A 17,940-nucleotide genomic window follows, 5' to 3' on the forward strand; every position below is an offset into this window, starting at 1 on the left:
CCATACATGATTCCTTTTGTAATACTGAGTACATTCTATAGTCCTCCCTTTTTGGGAAAACCCTAGATGTGGACCATAATCCACAAAGCTATAAATAAAATCATCCTGAGGGCACCAATGTGGGGAATTTAATGAGCTAAAGCATGTGAGAACAAGGAGTATAACCCTTCTTCTTAGAGGCCAGGTTCCCGCCTAGGTTTGGACCCAATCCAAACGATATATGCCTACATTCCCTTAGTGGAAAAGGGATTTTTGCTGTACCCTTCCCCTCGTGCCTAGGACTGATTCCTCAAGGTTAGATATACAACAGAAACCAATACATGAGAAATAACAATCGTTAAAGGCTTTGGACTGAGCTAAATTGTGAACCTAATTCTTTGCCCCTTCCCAAAGACCATGGTGGTGTAGGAAGAGTTATGCCCTTGGAGTATCTGGGATATATTTGTACATTTGCCCTTGTAAGTAAATATTCCTTTGTAAAAGATAAGCTGGTGGGTTTCCCCACGCCTTCCCTTATCCGTACACCAAGATGGCGGCCTCTCCTAACCCTGCTGCTTAAGCAGCTCCCAGGCCTCGCACCTGTCAGAGGTGTCCACTGGGCGCAGGCTGCTGCTCGGCCACTAAGCACCAAAGCTCCCCCTGAGGAAGAATCTTCTATTCCTGTCTCCCCCTATCAGGATGCTCCCTGGGAATATCTGGAGACAGAAGAATACCTGAGTCGCTATGGCTCTAGTCCAGTCTGGGCTGACTATCGACACAACCACAAAGGGGGCATCCCACCACAGCGAACCCGTAAGACATGCATTCGAGGAAACAAAGTTGCTGGGAACCCTTGCCCCATCTGCCGGGATCAGAAGCTCCATGTGGACTTTAGAAATGTGAAGCTCTTGGAACAGTTTGTCTGTGCTCACACAGGTGTCATCTTCCATGCTCCATACACAGGTGTCTGTATGAAGCAGCATAAGAAGCTGACAGCAGCCATCCTGAAGGCCAGAGACCATGGTTTACTCAGTTACCACATCCCACTGGTACAGCCGAGGGATAATGATTTCAGCAACTCCCATGGAGCTGTGGGCTGTACCCCAATGGCTCCTTCCCTAGTTGCAGGCACCTCCTGGTATCCATGGTACAATTGGCAGCAGCCACCTGAGAGAGAGCTGGCTCGTCTTCGTCGTCTACATCAAGGCCACCTTAAGGAAGAGAGTGGCCCTCCACCAGAGATGATGCCTATAGTTCCATCTCAAACTAAGATGCCTACTGAGGGAGAGGAAACCCCGAGTGTCCACTAGAAAGGAAGCCACTAGAAGCAATGCATGTCAGTGGTGCTCCAGAGCTTAAGGGATAGAGGGCAGAAAGTCCTGAAGCCTAAACTGCACTGATCCTTATCCCCACCCTTTTTAGAAATGGATAGGATATTGGCAAGCTCTCGCCTAGAGGAAAGGAGAAAACAGGGAGAAGGTAAAATGGAGCATGTCTGAATTGGTGTTTTTGTCCATTTACCTTTCTGCTTCACCCCCCACCCCCATTTTGAAGTTGCAGGAGTAGGGGATGCCTAATATGTCAAGTCAACCCTTTATAATAAAAATTATTTTCTTAAAAAAAAAAAGATAAGCTGGTGTCAGATGGAAATGGGGAGAGAGCACTGGGAAACAGAGGCAGAGAAATAGAAAGAGAGAGGAGAGAGAGAGAGAGAGAGAGAGAGAGAGAGAGAGAGAGAGAGAGAGAGAGAGAGAGAAACAGAGGCACAGAGAGAAATAGAGAAATCAAGAGAAAGAAAAAGAGGAGGGAGAGAGAGACAGAGACAGATACAGAGAAACAGAAACATAAAAAGAGAAAGAGAGAAAACATTGGCAAAAGAACCATTGAGAAAATATTAAGGAAGTCATCTTTATGATGCACACATATCATCTTTGGTGTGTGTACTCACTCCACTGTTGCAAATAGCACCCCATCTACTCTTTTTCACTCCAATCTGTACAATACTTGTTTCTATAAGTCCTCCAAGAAGAATCTCCCCAGTGCAGTAGAGTGTCTACCTCTGGGTTCTCATTATAAATTATGAACAGTGCTTAGCACAATGTCTGGCACATATAAAGCTTTGTTGTTGTTGTTGCTATTGTTTGTCCTTGATTCTCAAAGAGGACCATGACATCAGGGTGATGTAATGACTTGCGGTGGGTCCCTTTGCTACTTACTATGCATGTTCATACTTAGGGTCTATAGGTGGAGCTGCAATAGATGAAGTGCCAGGCTTGGAGACATCTTCCTGAGTTCAAATCTGGCCTTAGACACTTAACTAGCTGTGTTACCCTGGGCAAGTCACTTAACCCTGTTGGCCTCAGTTTCCTCCTCTGTAAAATGAACTGGAGAGGAAATGGCAAACCATTCCAGTATTTCTGCCAAGAAACCCCCAAAAGGGGCCACAAAGAGTCAGACACGACTGAATAACATGTCTGTTTATTATTGTATTAGAATTTGATGGGAAGGGAAATAAGCCTTGGATATAAAGCTTTGGGTCTTCCTTCCCCCATCAAAGAAACAGTGATTAGAAGTCTAGCTTGAACCCGAAAATCACATCCCCTAATGATACTTAAGGCAGTAGATAGATACAATTCTAGCTCAGTACCTCCTTACTGAGGAGAGCAGAGTAGCCCAGCTTCTAGACCCAAACTCTTCCTTTCCTTCCTGACAGGAAGGAAAGCCTCCCTTGGAGAAGGGGGACAGGGAGAGGGTTGAAAGGGGCGGGGAGAAGAGCCTAGAGACATCTGTTCTGCCTCCCTTCAATCAAACAATGGTAGCCCCATGCTACATTTAGGGGACAACCTTCAATATTGCAGCCTACTAATACTCACCTAGGAGTGTTTTATTTCCTTTAGACTCGCCTATAATTTTGGTTCTTTAGAGATTGTGATATTTTACAAGCTAGTCATACAACACAGTCGAATTCATCAAGAGTCCCATTGCAAAAAGGCAAGTGGGTGGCACATGGGTAGAGTGCCAGGCCTGAAGTCAGGAAGACTCATCTTCCTGAGTTCAAATGTGGCCTCAGATACTTCCTAGCTGTGTGACCCTGGGCAAGTCACTTAACCCTGTTTGCTTCAGTTGCCTCATCTTGTAAAATGAGTTGGAGAAAAAATGGCAAACCGCTCCAGTATCTTTGCCAAGAAAACCCTAAAGGGGGTCGTGAAGAGTTGGACACAGCTGAAAACAACTCAACAATAATAAACCCATTGTAAATACTACAAAAGGGTCCCAACTCTCTGAATATCACATACACATTTAGAGCTGGGAGAGACTTTATAGTTTATCTACTCCAGGAGTTCTTAACCTAAGGGCCATGGATAGATTTTAGGCAGTTTGTGAACTTGAATGGGAGAAAAAAAATGACTTTTTTTTTGGTGAGGCAATTGGGGTTAAGTGACTTGCCTAGAGTCACACAGCTAGTAAGAAAAAATGACATCTTTAATTACATTAACTTCTAATAGAAATTTAGCATTTCCAGGAAGGGAAGGCAGATTGGGGAAAGTGGCAGTAAAAAGTAAAACACTTTTGAGGAAGGATAGGCTGAAAGAAGATAGAAAATAGAGTTAATATCAAGGGGAGAGAATAGGATGGATGGTAATACAGTTAGCAATAGTAACTGTGAAAGAAATTATGACCAGGATACTACCAGAAGGACTTAAGAAAAATACAATTCATCTATAGAGAAAGAAATGATGGTATCTGAATACAGATTGAAGTATAATTTTTTTTGTTAGTTCCTCTTTCCAAAGTTATTTTTTCTGTTTTCTTTCACAACCTGACTAATGTGGAGATGTTTTGCATGACTGCACATGTATAACTTATATTGAATTGCTTGATTTCTTAGGGAGGGTTGGGGAGGGTGGGAAGAAGAAAATTTGGAACACAAAGTTTTTAAAAATCAATGTGAAAAAATTTGGGGTTTTTTTTTACATGTAACTAGGGGGAAAATGCTAAATAAATAAATAAAATTTTAAAAAAGAAAATAGGGTTGGGGAAAAGGGAGAAAATGAAATAAAATATGGAAATATTAAAGAGAAAAAAAGAAATTTAGCATTTCCTTCAGTTATAGATGTGAGCAACAAAACATTTTTTCTGTTAAAGTGTACATCAGTTGAACCAATTTGCCAAAGTGGTCCATGCAGTCAAAATCCTGCTACAACTACCTCACTATACAGATGAGGAAACTTTAGCTAAAAGGAGTTAAGCAACTTACCCAAAGTTATATAGATAGTAAGTATCAGAGGTAGGATTTGAACCCAGGACCTCTGACTATAATTCCAGCCTTCTTTTGTCTTGCACCACACCCTATAACCCCAGAGCTCTGCTCTTTGAATAACCAAGACCAAGTAATGCCAGGGGCTGGGAACTGCTTAGACAGTCAACTTCTGATGGATTTTGAATAGCATCTTCATGGAGTCTTGATTCAGAGCCAGAAGGAACTTTGGAGGTCATCTGATCAGAGCCTCTAATTCTTTCTCATTTTACAAGTGAGAATACAGAGATTAACTAATCGATGAATTAATTCCATGAGTCACAGGTAATAAGTGTCAGAGGCAGGGTTTGAACACAATCAATAAACATTTATTAAGATCCTACTATGTGGGGGCAGCTAGGTGGTGCAGTGGATAGAGCACTGGCCCTGGAGTCAGGAGGACCTGAGTTCAAATGTGGCCTCAGACACTTAACACTTACTAGCTGTGTAACCCTGGGCAAATCACTTAACCCCAATTGCCTCGCCAAAAAAAAAAAAAGATCCTACTATGTGACAACCACCACAATAACAAAAGATCCTACTATGTGTCAGGCACTGAGGAGCTTACAATCTAACGGGGAGGGGCAGCTAGGTGGCTCAGTGGATAGAGCACCAGCCCTGGAGTCAGGAGTACCTGAGTTCAAATCTGGCCTCAGACATTTGACACTTACTAGCTGTGTGACCCTGGGCAAGTCACTTAACCCCAATTGCCTCACAAAAAAAAAAAAAACCAACAACAAACAATCTAACGGGGGATACAACATGCAAACAAATATGTACAAACTGAATATGGTATAAACAGGAAATAATTAAAAGAGAAAAGGCTCTAGAGTTAAGAAGGGTGAGGAAAGACTTCCTGTAGAAGGTGGAATTTTAGCTGGCAGGAGGTAGAGGTGAGGAGGAAGAGCATCCCAGACACGGAGGACAGCCAGAGAGAATGCTGGGAGCCGAGACTCAGATCCCCTGACTCCCAATTCCAGCCCAATTGCAGCCCTGTTTCCCACTCTGCTTGTCCCCTTCCTACCCCCACCCCCACCTCTCTCTTCATTTGAGCCCCCTTTCAAAACCTGGACTCTGCTTCCCTACGTCTGCAAAGTGGAGCAAAATCATCACCCCTGAACAGCCCGAGAAGGAGTTGGTGTGTCTGAAATGATCTTTCACTGTTAGTATGGTAACTAGGCAACTCCATGGAGCCACGGTGGCAGGAAGGGATCAGGTGGGGACACTGGGAGTGATTACATTGCTGTTTCCAACATATGGAAGGAGGAGAGAGGTTTTCCTTTGCTAGCACATAAATAGGCAGGCCACAGAATCCTGTCCTTCCGGAGACATTTCTGGATTGGAAGGGAGAGAGGGGCAAGATCCTGATCAGTCAACCCAGCTGCATTAAGGGACAAGGCCAGGGGGTGAAACTTGAGGCTTGGCTGACTTTCCATAATGTCAACAGGCCTCTTGGAACACACAGAGGTTGTCAATAGTGAGAATACTGAATCCAGCTTCTTCTTTTTATAGATGAGGGAAATGAGGCACAGAGAGATTAAGTGACTTGCCATGGGTCACACAGCTAGTGTCTGAGGCAGGATTCAAACTCATCTCTTCCTGACTCCAGGTCCTAGTCCAGGTCACATGTTGTTATACCATTTAGAAGTGGTTGTTATTCAGTCACATCCAACTTGTCATGACCCCCCTTTGGGGTTTTCTTGGCAAAGATACTGGAGTGGTTTGCTGTTTCCTTCTCCAGCTCATTTTACAGATGAGGAAACTAAGGCAAATAGGATCAAGTGACCTGCCCAAGGTCACACAGCCAGTAAGTATCTGAGGCCAGATTTGAACTCAGGAAGATGAGTCTTCCTTACTCCAGACCCTGCACTCTATCCACTGCACCACCTAGCTGCCCATTTAGAAGTAGCTGACCAGATCTAAGGGTGGGGAAAGAATCAACAATTCAAACCTGCAAAGCCAAATCAGAAAGTTCAGGAAAAGGACAGGACAGAGCAATGATCCAAACCAGTGAAAGAGGCTGGCAGGTTTTGCTCTGTGTTCATCAGCCTGGGAGAGCTAAAGATTGCCTCTTACCCCAACCTGATAGCTCTATTGGAGTGGAGCATAGGTAGAGGCTCCAGCTCATTGGGACATCTTACTGAGTGTACGGGGAGCAGCTGTGTCAGGGATGCTGGTAGACAGATGCTCCGGAATGCAGTTCTCAAGAGTGCAATCCTCTGGGTCACTAGAGACTAGCCTACTTGCGTCATCTGGGCCTGCTGGTGAGCTGTGGCCAACCTGATGGAAGGGTTAGGGTTAGGGACTTTTTAGCATGTCTATGAATTCCCCATCCTCAAGCAGCTAATGGTGACACTTGGTATTAGGACACGAGGCTAAGTACACCTTACAAGACTGTTGGATGGTTATTTTCAGCAATGCAATGATCCAATATAACTCTGAAGGACTTATGAAAATTGCAATCCATCTACAGAGAAAGAACTGATGGTATCTGAAAACAGATTGAAGCATAACTTTTTTGATAGTTCCTTAATCTGAAATTTTGTTTTTGTCTGTTTTCTTTCACAACCTGACTAATGTGGAAATGTTTTGCATGACTATTCATGTATAACTTATATTGAATTGTTTGAGTTCGTGGGGGTGGGGTAGGGAGGAAGGAAGAGAAGTTGGAACACAAAGTTTTTAAAAATTGATGTGGGGGGGCAGCTAGGTGGTGCAGTGGATAAAGAACTGGCCCTGGATTCAGGAGTACCTGAGTTCAAATCCAGCCTCAGACACTTGACACTTACTAGCTGTGTGACCCTGGGCAAGTCACTTAACCCCCATTGCCCCACCAAAAAAAACCAACAAAACAAAAAAAAAATTGATGTCGGGGCAGCTAGGTGGTGCAGTGGATAGAGCACCGGCCCTGGAGTCAGGAATACCTGAGTTCAAATCCGGCCTCAGACACTTAACACTTACTAGCTGTGTGACCCTGGGCAAGTCACTTAACCCCAATTGCCTCGCTAAAAAAAATAAAAAATAAATTGATGTCAACATTTGTTTTTACATGTAATTTGGAAAATAAAATTCTAAACAGATGAGACTGTAGTTCATATTCAGCATCAGGTATTATGTGTCTGCTCACCTGAGGAAGTACTCTGAACCTCCTCCTCAGGGACAGGGGAGGGGAAGAGGTGGGAGAGGGGGAAGGGGGGGAAGAGGAGGGTGGAAGAGGAAGGAGGAGAGAGGGGGAGGAGAGAGGGGAGAAGAAATCACCTAAGATATCGTACCTGGCTCAGGCCTTCATCACTTCTTACCTCAATATCCACCTGATTAGTGAGAGAAACCTTTCCAACCCATTCTCCACATGGCTATCAAAGTAACATGGTTACACTCCTACTCAATAAATTCCAATAGCTCCCTATTTGTTGTTGTTGCTGTAGTATGGAGAGTAGATGTCAAACAAAGCACCTTGTTGTTGTTCAGTTGTTTCTGACTCTGTGACCCCATTTGAGGTTTTTTTGGAAGAAATACTGGAGTGGTTTGCCATTTTCTTCACCAGATCATTTTACAGATGAAGAAACTGAAGCAAACAGGGGTAAGTGACTTGCCCCGGGTCACACAGCTAGTGTCTGAGGTCTCAAGTCCTCCTGACTCCACTGCATTACTAGATAATCCCTATTACCTGTAGAAAAAAATGCAAAACTTCTGCTTGGCGTTTTAAATTCTTTATAACCTGGCAACAGGGCACTTAGGTGGTGCAATGGATAGAGCAGTGGCCCTGAAGTTGGGAGGACCTGAGTTCAAATCTCACCTCAGACACTTACTATCTTGTGACCTTGAACAAGTCACTTAACCCCAATTTCCTTAAAAATCTGGGGCCATCTCCAGTCATCCTGATAACATATCTCTCCACTGGACCCACTGGAGGAGAAAGTGAGGCTGGTGACTTTGCACAGCCCTTCCTCACTTAAATCCAATTCATGGCAAGTCATGACACCTGTCATGGTCCTCTGAGAACTAAGGGCAAATAACACCAACCTGCTGTTCTAAACATTTTATACATTTTTCTTCTTCACTCATAGTACAATCCAGGCAAACTGGCTTTTTTTTGTTGTTCCTCACACATAACATCTCATCTCCCATCTCCATACCTTTGTAAAAGGCTATTTCCTTGGGGCAGCTAGATGGCACAGTGGATAGAGCACCAGCCCTGGATTCAGGAGTACCTGAGTTCAAATCCAGCCTCAGACACTTAACACTTACTAGCTGTGTGACCCTGGGCAAGTCACTTAACCCCAAATGCCTCACTAAAAAAAAAAAAAAAAAGAAAGAAAAAGAAAAGGCTATTTCCAAGTCTAGCGGTCCCTTCCTCCTTCCCTCTGCCTCTTAGCATCCTGAGCTTCCTTGAAAGCTCAGCTCAAATGCTACCTTCTATCTGAGGCTATTCCTAATATGGGCAGCTCACCTCTAAAATTACTTTGCATTTGTATTTAGCTAGGTGGTGCAGTGGATAGAATGCTAGCCATGAAGTCAGTCTATGCCCATTATTCAGTCATGTCCAACTCTTAGTGACCCAATCTGGGGTTTTCTCAGCAAAGATACCACAGTGGTTTGCCCTTTCCTTCTCCAGCTCATTTTTTACAGATGAGGAAACTGAGCAGAGTTCAATGACTTGCCCAGGTTCACACAGCTAATGTCTGAGGCTGGATTTTAATTCATGTCTTCCTGAGTTCCAGGAGTCAATCCAGGCCCAGACACTTACCAGCTGTGTGACCCTGGGGAAATAATTTAACTTCTCAGACCTCTATGAAAATTCTCTGAAGATGAGCTGAACTATAGTAGTAGAGAGAGATTCCTCTACATGGGAATTTCCCAATGAAATCACAGGTTTACTCCATACATTTTTTGGTAGTGCCCTGTTTTAGGAAAACCCTGACTCAGGCCTGACTCTAGTATCCTAATAGTTTAGGTTAAGACTTGGGATTGAAAAAAACAAACATTATTGTTTATATTTTATATTTGATTTTATTCTGTAATTGATTTCATCCTTAAACTGTTTAAGTCATGGTTTTATATCTCTGAACTTAGTTAAGAATTTAAGGGGCAGCTAGGTGGTGCAGTGGATAAAGCACTGGCCTTGGATTCAGGAGTACCTGCGTTCAAATCTGGCTTCTTGACACTTACTAGCTGTGTGACCCTGGGCAAGCCACTTAACCCTCATTGCCCTGTTTAAAAAAAAAAAAGAATTCAGCTGGTCTGTAATGAGTTAAATTTAGAAATCAGTCCTCCTGCTCATCACTGTTTTATTCTTGCCTCAAGGAATTCTATCCTTGGGGATGCAGGTGGACACCAGGGAACCTAGTCTTGTATCTTTATACCAGCAAGCTATCCTTCAAGGATGTCTGGTTTGCAATCCATCTATGTCTGGACCATTATCTCTGACCTTGCAGATGAACTCAAACAATAAACACCTCTTAGCTGCAGAAAGGAAGAAAAGGGACATTACTAGCCCTCAGTCCCAATTTCCAACCAATCATATTGTTCCCTGTGCCTCAACTATAACCAATCATGTTGTCCTCAACCCCATGATTTCATCTACCTTGTTTAGTTTTTCGTTCTGTAGTCCCCAAACCTTTAAAGGGGAGGGTTGTCCTTCTGCTAATTGTCTTTTGGCATAGATTGAGGCAAGCCAATGACCCCTTTGTTAACATGTTTTGCCCTATTAGTAAACTGTTGTCTTGCTTAAAGAAAATGTACCTCAGTCTACCTTTGTTGAATTTCACCTGAGACAGGATAAATGATACACACTCATGGATCATTCAACAGTTAACCAAAAAAAAAAAAAAGGCGAGGATACCACATTGATTCAGCTGAGTATGGCTTCTGGGTATTGGTCTTACTGTTGGTCTTGGGTCAAAAGCCTCAGAGAGCAAACTGGAGGTCCTTAAGTCCTCTTACACTTAAGTATATGCCAGTGGCCTAATTTTTATGCCAATTAAACCTTGAGTATAGTTTCAATCCTGTTTTAGGAAAAACTAGTCTAACTTGTATGATGAGTCACAGCCTGTTGAATATTACTACCACCATAGCCTTCTTTGGGAAATTCCCCTAACTCACATTGAAAAGTTAAGTCCAGGGGGCAGCTAGGTGTCGCAGTAGATAAAGCACCAGCCCTGGATTCAGGAGGACCTGAGTTCAAATCTGACCTCAGACACTTGACACTAACTAGCTGTGTGATCCTGGGCAAGTCACTTAACCCTCATTGCCCCTCAAAAAAATAAGAAAGAAAAGAAAAGTTAAGTCCCCAAAATCCCCTTGTTAGTATTCTGTGGGTCCAAACTTTTAAACCAAAGCTCAGGAGCCCCCACAGGTGTGTTTACTCTTAGTCATTCAGAAGACAAAATCAGGTCAAGACTGAAATGGCATAGTAGATTCAAGAGAAATATAATCTCTCTCCCTATTCACCCCCCTGCATAAACCTGGGGCATACTCTCCCACAAATGCACACCATGTGAGTAAGAAAAGTGGATACCCATAAAATACACAGGGGACCAAGCCCTGTATGAAGAGGGGGTAACATTCCTCAGATGCTGCAGGGTTGCAGAGCCACTGACGTTTTTTGAATTGTTCCTACCAACCCTTGGTTTTCAAAGTCTCCACTGGATGTGCTCAACACCTTGACTGTGGTCTCCATGGACTTCATCTCAGGCCCAGCTGCCATCCTGACTCTTTCAGAAAGAACCAGAGCCTACATCCTAGGAGTAGCAGAATTCTCTCTTGACTTTGATCCTTCCATCTCCCAAAAAGGATCTCCACCCTGGTTTCCTGACTCTTTTTGCTAACTTGCTTTACTCAATCCACAATCGCCTGTTCTCTGCTAGATTAACATCTTCTATAGCCACATTAGTCATCTGCTATAAAATGTCATTGATGAAAGAGAAATCCACTCTCACCTTTACTGAATTCTGGAAGAAAGGCAAGGGAAAAAATGAAGAGAGAACCCTTTTTTTCACAGTTCACTGTTTCAACTGACTTCAGGATAGTTAGTCTGCTTTTTTTTTTTTAAACATAGGCCCAAAGGGATATGGCTAATATTCTCAGCCAATCATTAGAAACTCACTATGTGATATTTCAGTCACTTTCATCCAATGGCTGATGCCCTACACTTACATTCATCCAGCTGATAGAGCAATTTCTTCATACCTACTAAAGTATAAACATTCATTTGCACCTCCTTTATACTTTGTATATTTTCATGTATACATGCTTGTTCTCCCAATAGAAGGTAGGTTCCTTTACTACTACTGCTACTACTACTACTACTACTACTGCTACTGCTACTGCTACTACTACTGCTACTGCTACTACTACTACTACTACTGCTACTACTGCTACTACTACTACTACTACTGCTACTACTACTGCTACTACTGCTACTACTACTACTGCTACTGCTGCTACTACTACTACTACTACTACTACTACTACCACCACCACCACCACCTAGAGCCTACTACTGACATCCCTGTCTTCTTTTATGTCCCAACTAAAATTCTATCTTTTCCTGAAAGTCTTTCCTACCCTCTCTTGAATCTAGTGCCTTACCCCTGTTAATTATTTCCTATTTATCCTGTTATATAGCTTGCTTTGTATGTATTTGTTTGCATACTTTTACCCCCATTAGATCGTAAGCTCCTTGGGGGCAAGGACTGTCTTTTGCCTCCTTTTGTAACTGCAGCACTTAACACAGAGTGCCTGGAACATAATAGGCACTTAATAAACACCTATTGGTTGATTAATATAAGGTTTTAAGGTTTACAAATCACTTTACAAATGTCTCATTTTATCTTCACAACAACCTTCGGAGGTGTCATTATGGATGAGGAGTCAAACATTAAGTGACTTGTCCAGGGTCACACAGGTAATCAGTGTCGGAGGCTGAATTTGAACTCCAGCACTAACCTTTGCACCACCTAGCTGCCTGTGAGGGTTGGACTTTCATTTTTGTCTTTCTATGCCAAGAGGCTAGAACAGCACCTATCACATAGTAGGTTCTTAATGAACACTTCTTGATTGATTGGGGAGCACACATTTCCCTAAGGTTCTATTGACCCTACTGCCAAGAACTCTGGGGGTTGTAGATGGCTTTAATATTAGGAACTTCTTTCAGTGGCATGTTACACAGTATCATCGGCCAGGGATTTATCTTGCACCGTTATAAGTAGTGAATTTGATTTAAACAAGCAGCACTTTTGGAACTCTTTATCATGAATTCCACATCCAAGACAACACCGCCCCGCCCCCCAGTGTCACCTAAGAAATCCTCAGAATTTCCATCTTAAGAGAGACGGCATTGAAGCTTTTCAATTTAAGCAGCGATGTCCTCACTAAGCTATTCATTCCATTTGTGAAATAAGAAACTCACTTTCAATAACCCTTGGATTTTATCAAATGACTCCGTCTTAGGAGATGCAGGTGTGTGTGGTGGGAAGTGGGGGGGGTAGATCTTATCATTGTATATATTTGGGCTCCACAGACTCTCAGTGGCTCAGTATGCATCTGATGAAGGCTCTCAGTCTTTTTTTACTTCAGGAAAGTATAGTCTCTCTGTACATGAACTCCAGGAAGTAGGTGAATTAACTGACATCAAAATCTTCAATGTGCCCCAGGGCAACCATTTTAAGCTCAAGGTCTTCTCAGGTTCCAGAGGTGAGGCTGTATATATAACGATTTCCCCCTCCTCTCCCTAGATATTTGAGAGTGGTTTTTTACTGCATACAGTTATCCAACTTTAACCAGATCCCATCCCTACCGCCTGAAGAAGTGTGCTCTCAAGAACTGGTAACAGACATGGGGCGGGCTTTCAATAATAAGATGCCACTGATGTATTTTATTTGCTCTAGAAATCACTGTAGGCAAAATCCCATCCTAAATAACTAAATAAAGCTACAACATGCAACGATAAGTATTCTAAGGGGATACAACCAGTGGTGTGCTGGAGTTGGCTCAAAGTGGGAGCCAATAGTTAAATTTTCAGTGTGACCATTTAGACCTCAGAAATCAGCAAAAGCTACAATTTAGGATTTGATTGATTGTTTTGTCTACACTTAAGAAGGTGATAGAGAGAATGTTAACAAAGTAGATTAAATTTAAAAGAGTGTTGTGGTGCATTTTTCTCCTGGTAAACTGATTGTTAAACATTTACCTGCATTCTCCCTGGCCACTTCTTCACTACTCCATGATGACTTAAATAGAAGTGATTTTTTTTTGATTGATTTAATAAAACAGGCCTGGGAAGCTGCTTGCAGAGGTTAAATGACTGTTCAAGGTCATATAACTACCAAGTGTCAGAGGCCAGAGTGTTCCTAACTCCAAGCCTGACACTCTTAATTCCATCCATCATGCAGGGACTTCCTAAAGTCAATCATATAGCATCCTAGCAAAGACAAAGATTGAATCTATGATTTCTTTAGTATTAGGCTCATCCAAGTGTGGAAACTCTCTAGCCCAAGGTAGGTGGGCACCTTCTAAGCCACTTAGATCACTCAGAAGTTTAGTGACTTGCCCAGAGTCACTCATTCAATAGATGCCAAAGACCAAACTTGAACCTGGATCTTCAAGGCCAGCTCTCTAACAACTACGCCAAATTACTACTTAGCCACCTAGTAAACATGTGAAAATACTTAAAACCTCACATCTACATTTAACTCAGAGATCTTTGGAGTTAAGGGTAGGAAGGGAAGGGGACTCAGTTTTTTAGGGAGGGGGTATTCTATCATAAGGGGCAGCTAGGTGACATAGTGGATAGAGCCCTGTACCTGAAGTTAGGAAGACTCATCTTCCCAAGTTCAAATCTGGCCTCAGACACTAACTACCTGTGTGACCTTGGGCAAGTCACTTAACCGTGTTTGCCTCAGTTTCCTCATCTGTAAAATGAGCTGAGGAGGAAATGTCAAGCCAGTCTAGTATCTTTGCCAAGAAAACCCCAAATGCAGTCACAAAGAGTCAGGCAGGACTGAAACGATTGAACACACACACACACACACACACACACACACACACACACACAATTCTATCATAGCCCCACTGTGTCCATAAGGGAGACAATACACTAAATACACTGTGTGGAAAGGAGGATGGAGGGTCAGAGAGGGGGGAAAGTTTGAGAATTCTCCCCTTTCTCTTAGGCATTCTCCTAGGGAGTTGCTAGTTAGCTCAAACTGAGAGCCTATTGTTAAATTTCCAGAGGGACCATTTACATCTCAGAAAGTTCCCTGAGGGTAGGAATTTCAATTTATAAACCTCCATATCCCCAGCTTCCACCACTTTGCTTTACACATAACAATTCAATAAGTGTGTATTGAATTCAATTAAATTGAAATTGGCACAGTGGATTGAACCGGTGGTCTAAGAATGGGAGAAAGATCCGGGTTCGAGTCTCTGAGACCTTCTAGATGTGGGATACTGGACAAATCATTTCATATTTCAGACCTCTCTAAGCATCTCTAAAGAACGTAAAAATGCCAACCTGCCCTGGAAGAGGGACTTTCCACTCCAGGAGTTTCCCATGACAATTCAACCATAAGTCCAGGCCCCTTCCTTGTTCCTAAATTGAAAGAATTCTCCTGCTCAGACCTAGTGGGCTTTGGAGAGAAGGGATTGGGGGAGGGGGGTTGGTCTTCATAGCCTTATTACCCTGGCTCCAGTCTCTTACTCCCTCTGACCTGGCCTGACTTTCCCCTACAGCCCCAATCAGTACATAGCCTGAAGCCCCCAAGGCCTCCCCTCCCCCATCCCCCAGCCTCTGGGTCACGGAGCCCAAGCTATCCAGCCTTTCAAAGAGCCTGGAAGCCAAACTGAGAAAAGATTCAGCCAAGGGCAATTTGAGAGGGTTTTGTTAGGTTTTTTTTAACTTTATGTTTTTGGAAAGGGGGGAAAAATTCTCTATTGTCCAACGAACCTTCCAAGATGCTGGAAAATTAAATGTATTTCCTGAGCAGTCAGCTCCAATTTCCCCTGGGTGGAGGTAGGGCCGAATTCCCTCCTTTCAATGACACAAGCCCCTATCCCCACCCCTCCCCCTTCCCGAACTACCCAGAGCACAGAGCGTGCTAATGGAACAGCCGGGGGCCTCGAGGACAAAGTCTACCTACAACCTTGGCTCAGGCTTGACTGCACTGGGGATTTCTGACTCCAACGAAGGCCATTTTGTTCTTAGAAAGGCAGCCTGAGTGAATGAACTGAACAACTAGATTTGGAATCAAAAGTTCTGCCGCTTCCTCTCTAGGTAACTTTGGTCGATTCATAGAAGCACTCTGGGCCTCGGTTTCCCCATTTGTAACATGACTGGGGGAGGGGGTTGATACTGAGATGATCTTATCCAAGGCCCCTTCTCAATTCTGTTATCTGGAACTAACCCTACTCCTCCCCATTACAGCCCGGCTCAGGCTCAGCACCTCTCCCGCTCTCCTCTGTGTCTCTGCATTTTATTCTGCTCACGTTGTCATTGTCGGATGGAAATAAAGCTGTAAGAGGTTTGTGCTGGCCCATAGAGGCAGGGGCCGCAGCTGAGAAGCCATCTGTATAGCGCCCGATGCCAGTTTTGGAGTGAACACTACCTCCGAGCTCAGCACCCCCTACCAGTCCTGGCCCCTCCAATGCCCCCCGCCCCTGAAAATGGTCTACCCTTCCATGCACCTGAGGGGACTGGGGAGGGATGTTTAGTGGCATCAGATAATTAATTCAACCACTCCCCGCCAACACCCCTCCCCATCCCATCCTGCCAAAGAGTCAGCTCAGAAATAGACAGCTGGGATCAATCCCCAAAATCTGAGTCCCCTTTGCCTGCCAACATACTCCAGGCATGGGCAGAAAAAGGAGATTTGGGGGTACAGATTGGCAGAAAATAGGTGGGTAAGATAAAGATTCTCCCCCCACCCCACCCCAACACAAGATGGGGATCCAAGAGCCCTGGAATCAAACGAAGGGGCTATTCCTTGCTCTCACTGTAATCTTGCTTCCAACCCTCTCCATTCCTATTAGCCAGACAAAGCTAAAATGCGTCCAGGCAACTAGCCAGCCAGCTGGCCTAGACCTTGGCAAGAGGAGGGTGAGTAGGCCTTCACCCTTCCCAATAACGAGTGGGGGAACAACAGCCCTCCAAGTCCACTTCAACACTCTTGTCCAATCTTCCTGGCCCCATTCCCCTCCCCAACCCCTGAGAGGGGGCACAGGTCAAGGTGGCCAGGGGGCCAGTAAGAATGAGTGGGGAGGAGCAGGCCAGGAAATACTAAAAGCTGGTCCATCTGGTTCAAATCAAATGGACAGGTCCCCAGCTCCCTACTGGGGGAGGAGATTTCTGGGAGCAGAAGTGGGGAAGGAGGCTTTGGGCAGGCCGAAGTCTCAAGGCTCTACCAGAGATCTGTCCTATACAGACTGCTTCCCCCCCAGCCCGGCAAACCCTTCCCAGCTTCTTCTCTCATGTCCTTGACTCCCACCCAACTCCACATCCCCTAAGCCGTTTATTTGGAAGGTCCTGTAGGCAATAGGACAACACAGCTACGACAGGGTAGCCTGACCTCTGACCACTCACCTCTGCCCCAAACCAGACCTCTGACTCAGTAGAGAAAAGCAGAGAAGAAAAACTGCCTCTTAGAATGATGATGGGGAAAGGGATGGACAAAGAATAGGGAGGGGGAGGAAGGGGGGGAGGAGGAAGAAGAGGGGGAGAAGGAGGAGGAAGAAAGGGAGGAGGAGGAGTCCTGTTTTCTTGGGGGCTCTTTTGTACTAGTTTCCCTGCCATCACCCCCCCCCCCTCCCTGAGAGAGCCTGAGGACAAGAGCCTACCAGCCCAATGACCTTCCTCTCAGCCATGCCTCGGTAGCCCTCACTCCTATCCTGGGCTTCCTGCCTCCCCCCTTCCCAGGCAAGGACACAGAGGGCATGCGTACTGGGGGTGCTACCACTGTGGTTCTTGGAAACAAGAGCCCCTCTTCCCTTTCCAGGAAACCATCAGCACCTCCCTTCCTCCCCTGCCTGGGAGCCCCTCACTCTGAGTTGGGGGAATCCTTGAAGTCTGGGGAAGGAAGATCAGGCTTCCTGAATTCAGCGCCTGGTGGCTGGAAGGACGCCTGGTTTGCCGGAGAAGACACTAGTCTCAGCTCCTCCCCTGGGAGACTGCTGCAGCCTCCTCTGAAAGCAATTTGTCATGCCCCGAATTAAGTGTCTCCAACAAGGGTTTAATTTTGGCTTAATAGCCCTGTTTTTATGTGTAATTAAATGCTGTTGGATGGTGAAAATATGCTGTTTGCACTTTAGCAGCTCAGTAATGGCCCCAAGTCCTCTCCCCTCCTTTTCCATCACCAGCCCCGCCCTCCCACCCACTCCCCACCAGCCCCAGCCTGTCTGGGCTTGAGGGACCTCCCCCCCCCACCTCCAGCTCTGCTTCCATTGTAACCTACTGGCTGGAAATGCTAGGGGGCTGGGACCCTGGGGGGGAGGGTGTCTTGGGGGAGGGAAACAAGGAAGTGGGAGGGAGGGCTAGGAGGAGAAGGAGCAGTTAAGGGAGGCTCTCCTTACGGCTGAGTGTTTTTAATCAACTGCAGACATCCCCCTCCCCCACTCCAGGGGCCAGGCCAACTCAAACCCCCAGAATGAAATTGTTTGCCCGGCCTGATCAA

The 17,940-nt window shown here is 44.8% G+C and overlaps 1 protein-coding gene across 1 annotated transcript; it reads left to right on the forward strand.

Moving 5' to 3' along the window:
• Positions 1 to 416: 416 nt before the first annotated feature.
• On the forward strand, positions 417 to 1,513 carry LOC122754809 (28S ribosomal protein S18b, mitochondrial-like). The gene has a single exon (XM_044003263.1). The coding sequence runs from the start codon at positions 417 to 419 to the stop codon at positions 1,287 to 1,289; it is 873 nt and encodes a 290-aa protein (XP_043859198.1). The 3' UTR covers positions 1,290 to 1,513.
• The last annotated feature ends 16,427 nt before the right edge of the window (positions 1,514 to 17,940 follow it).

Source organism: Dromiciops gliroides, chromosome 4, assembly GCF_019393635.1.
Source record: "Dromiciops gliroides isolate mDroGli1 chromosome 4, mDroGli1.pri, whole genome shotgun sequence".
Classification (NCBI taxonomy): domain Eukaryota; kingdom Metazoa; phylum Chordata; class Mammalia; order Microbiotheria; family Microbiotheriidae; genus Dromiciops; species Dromiciops gliroides.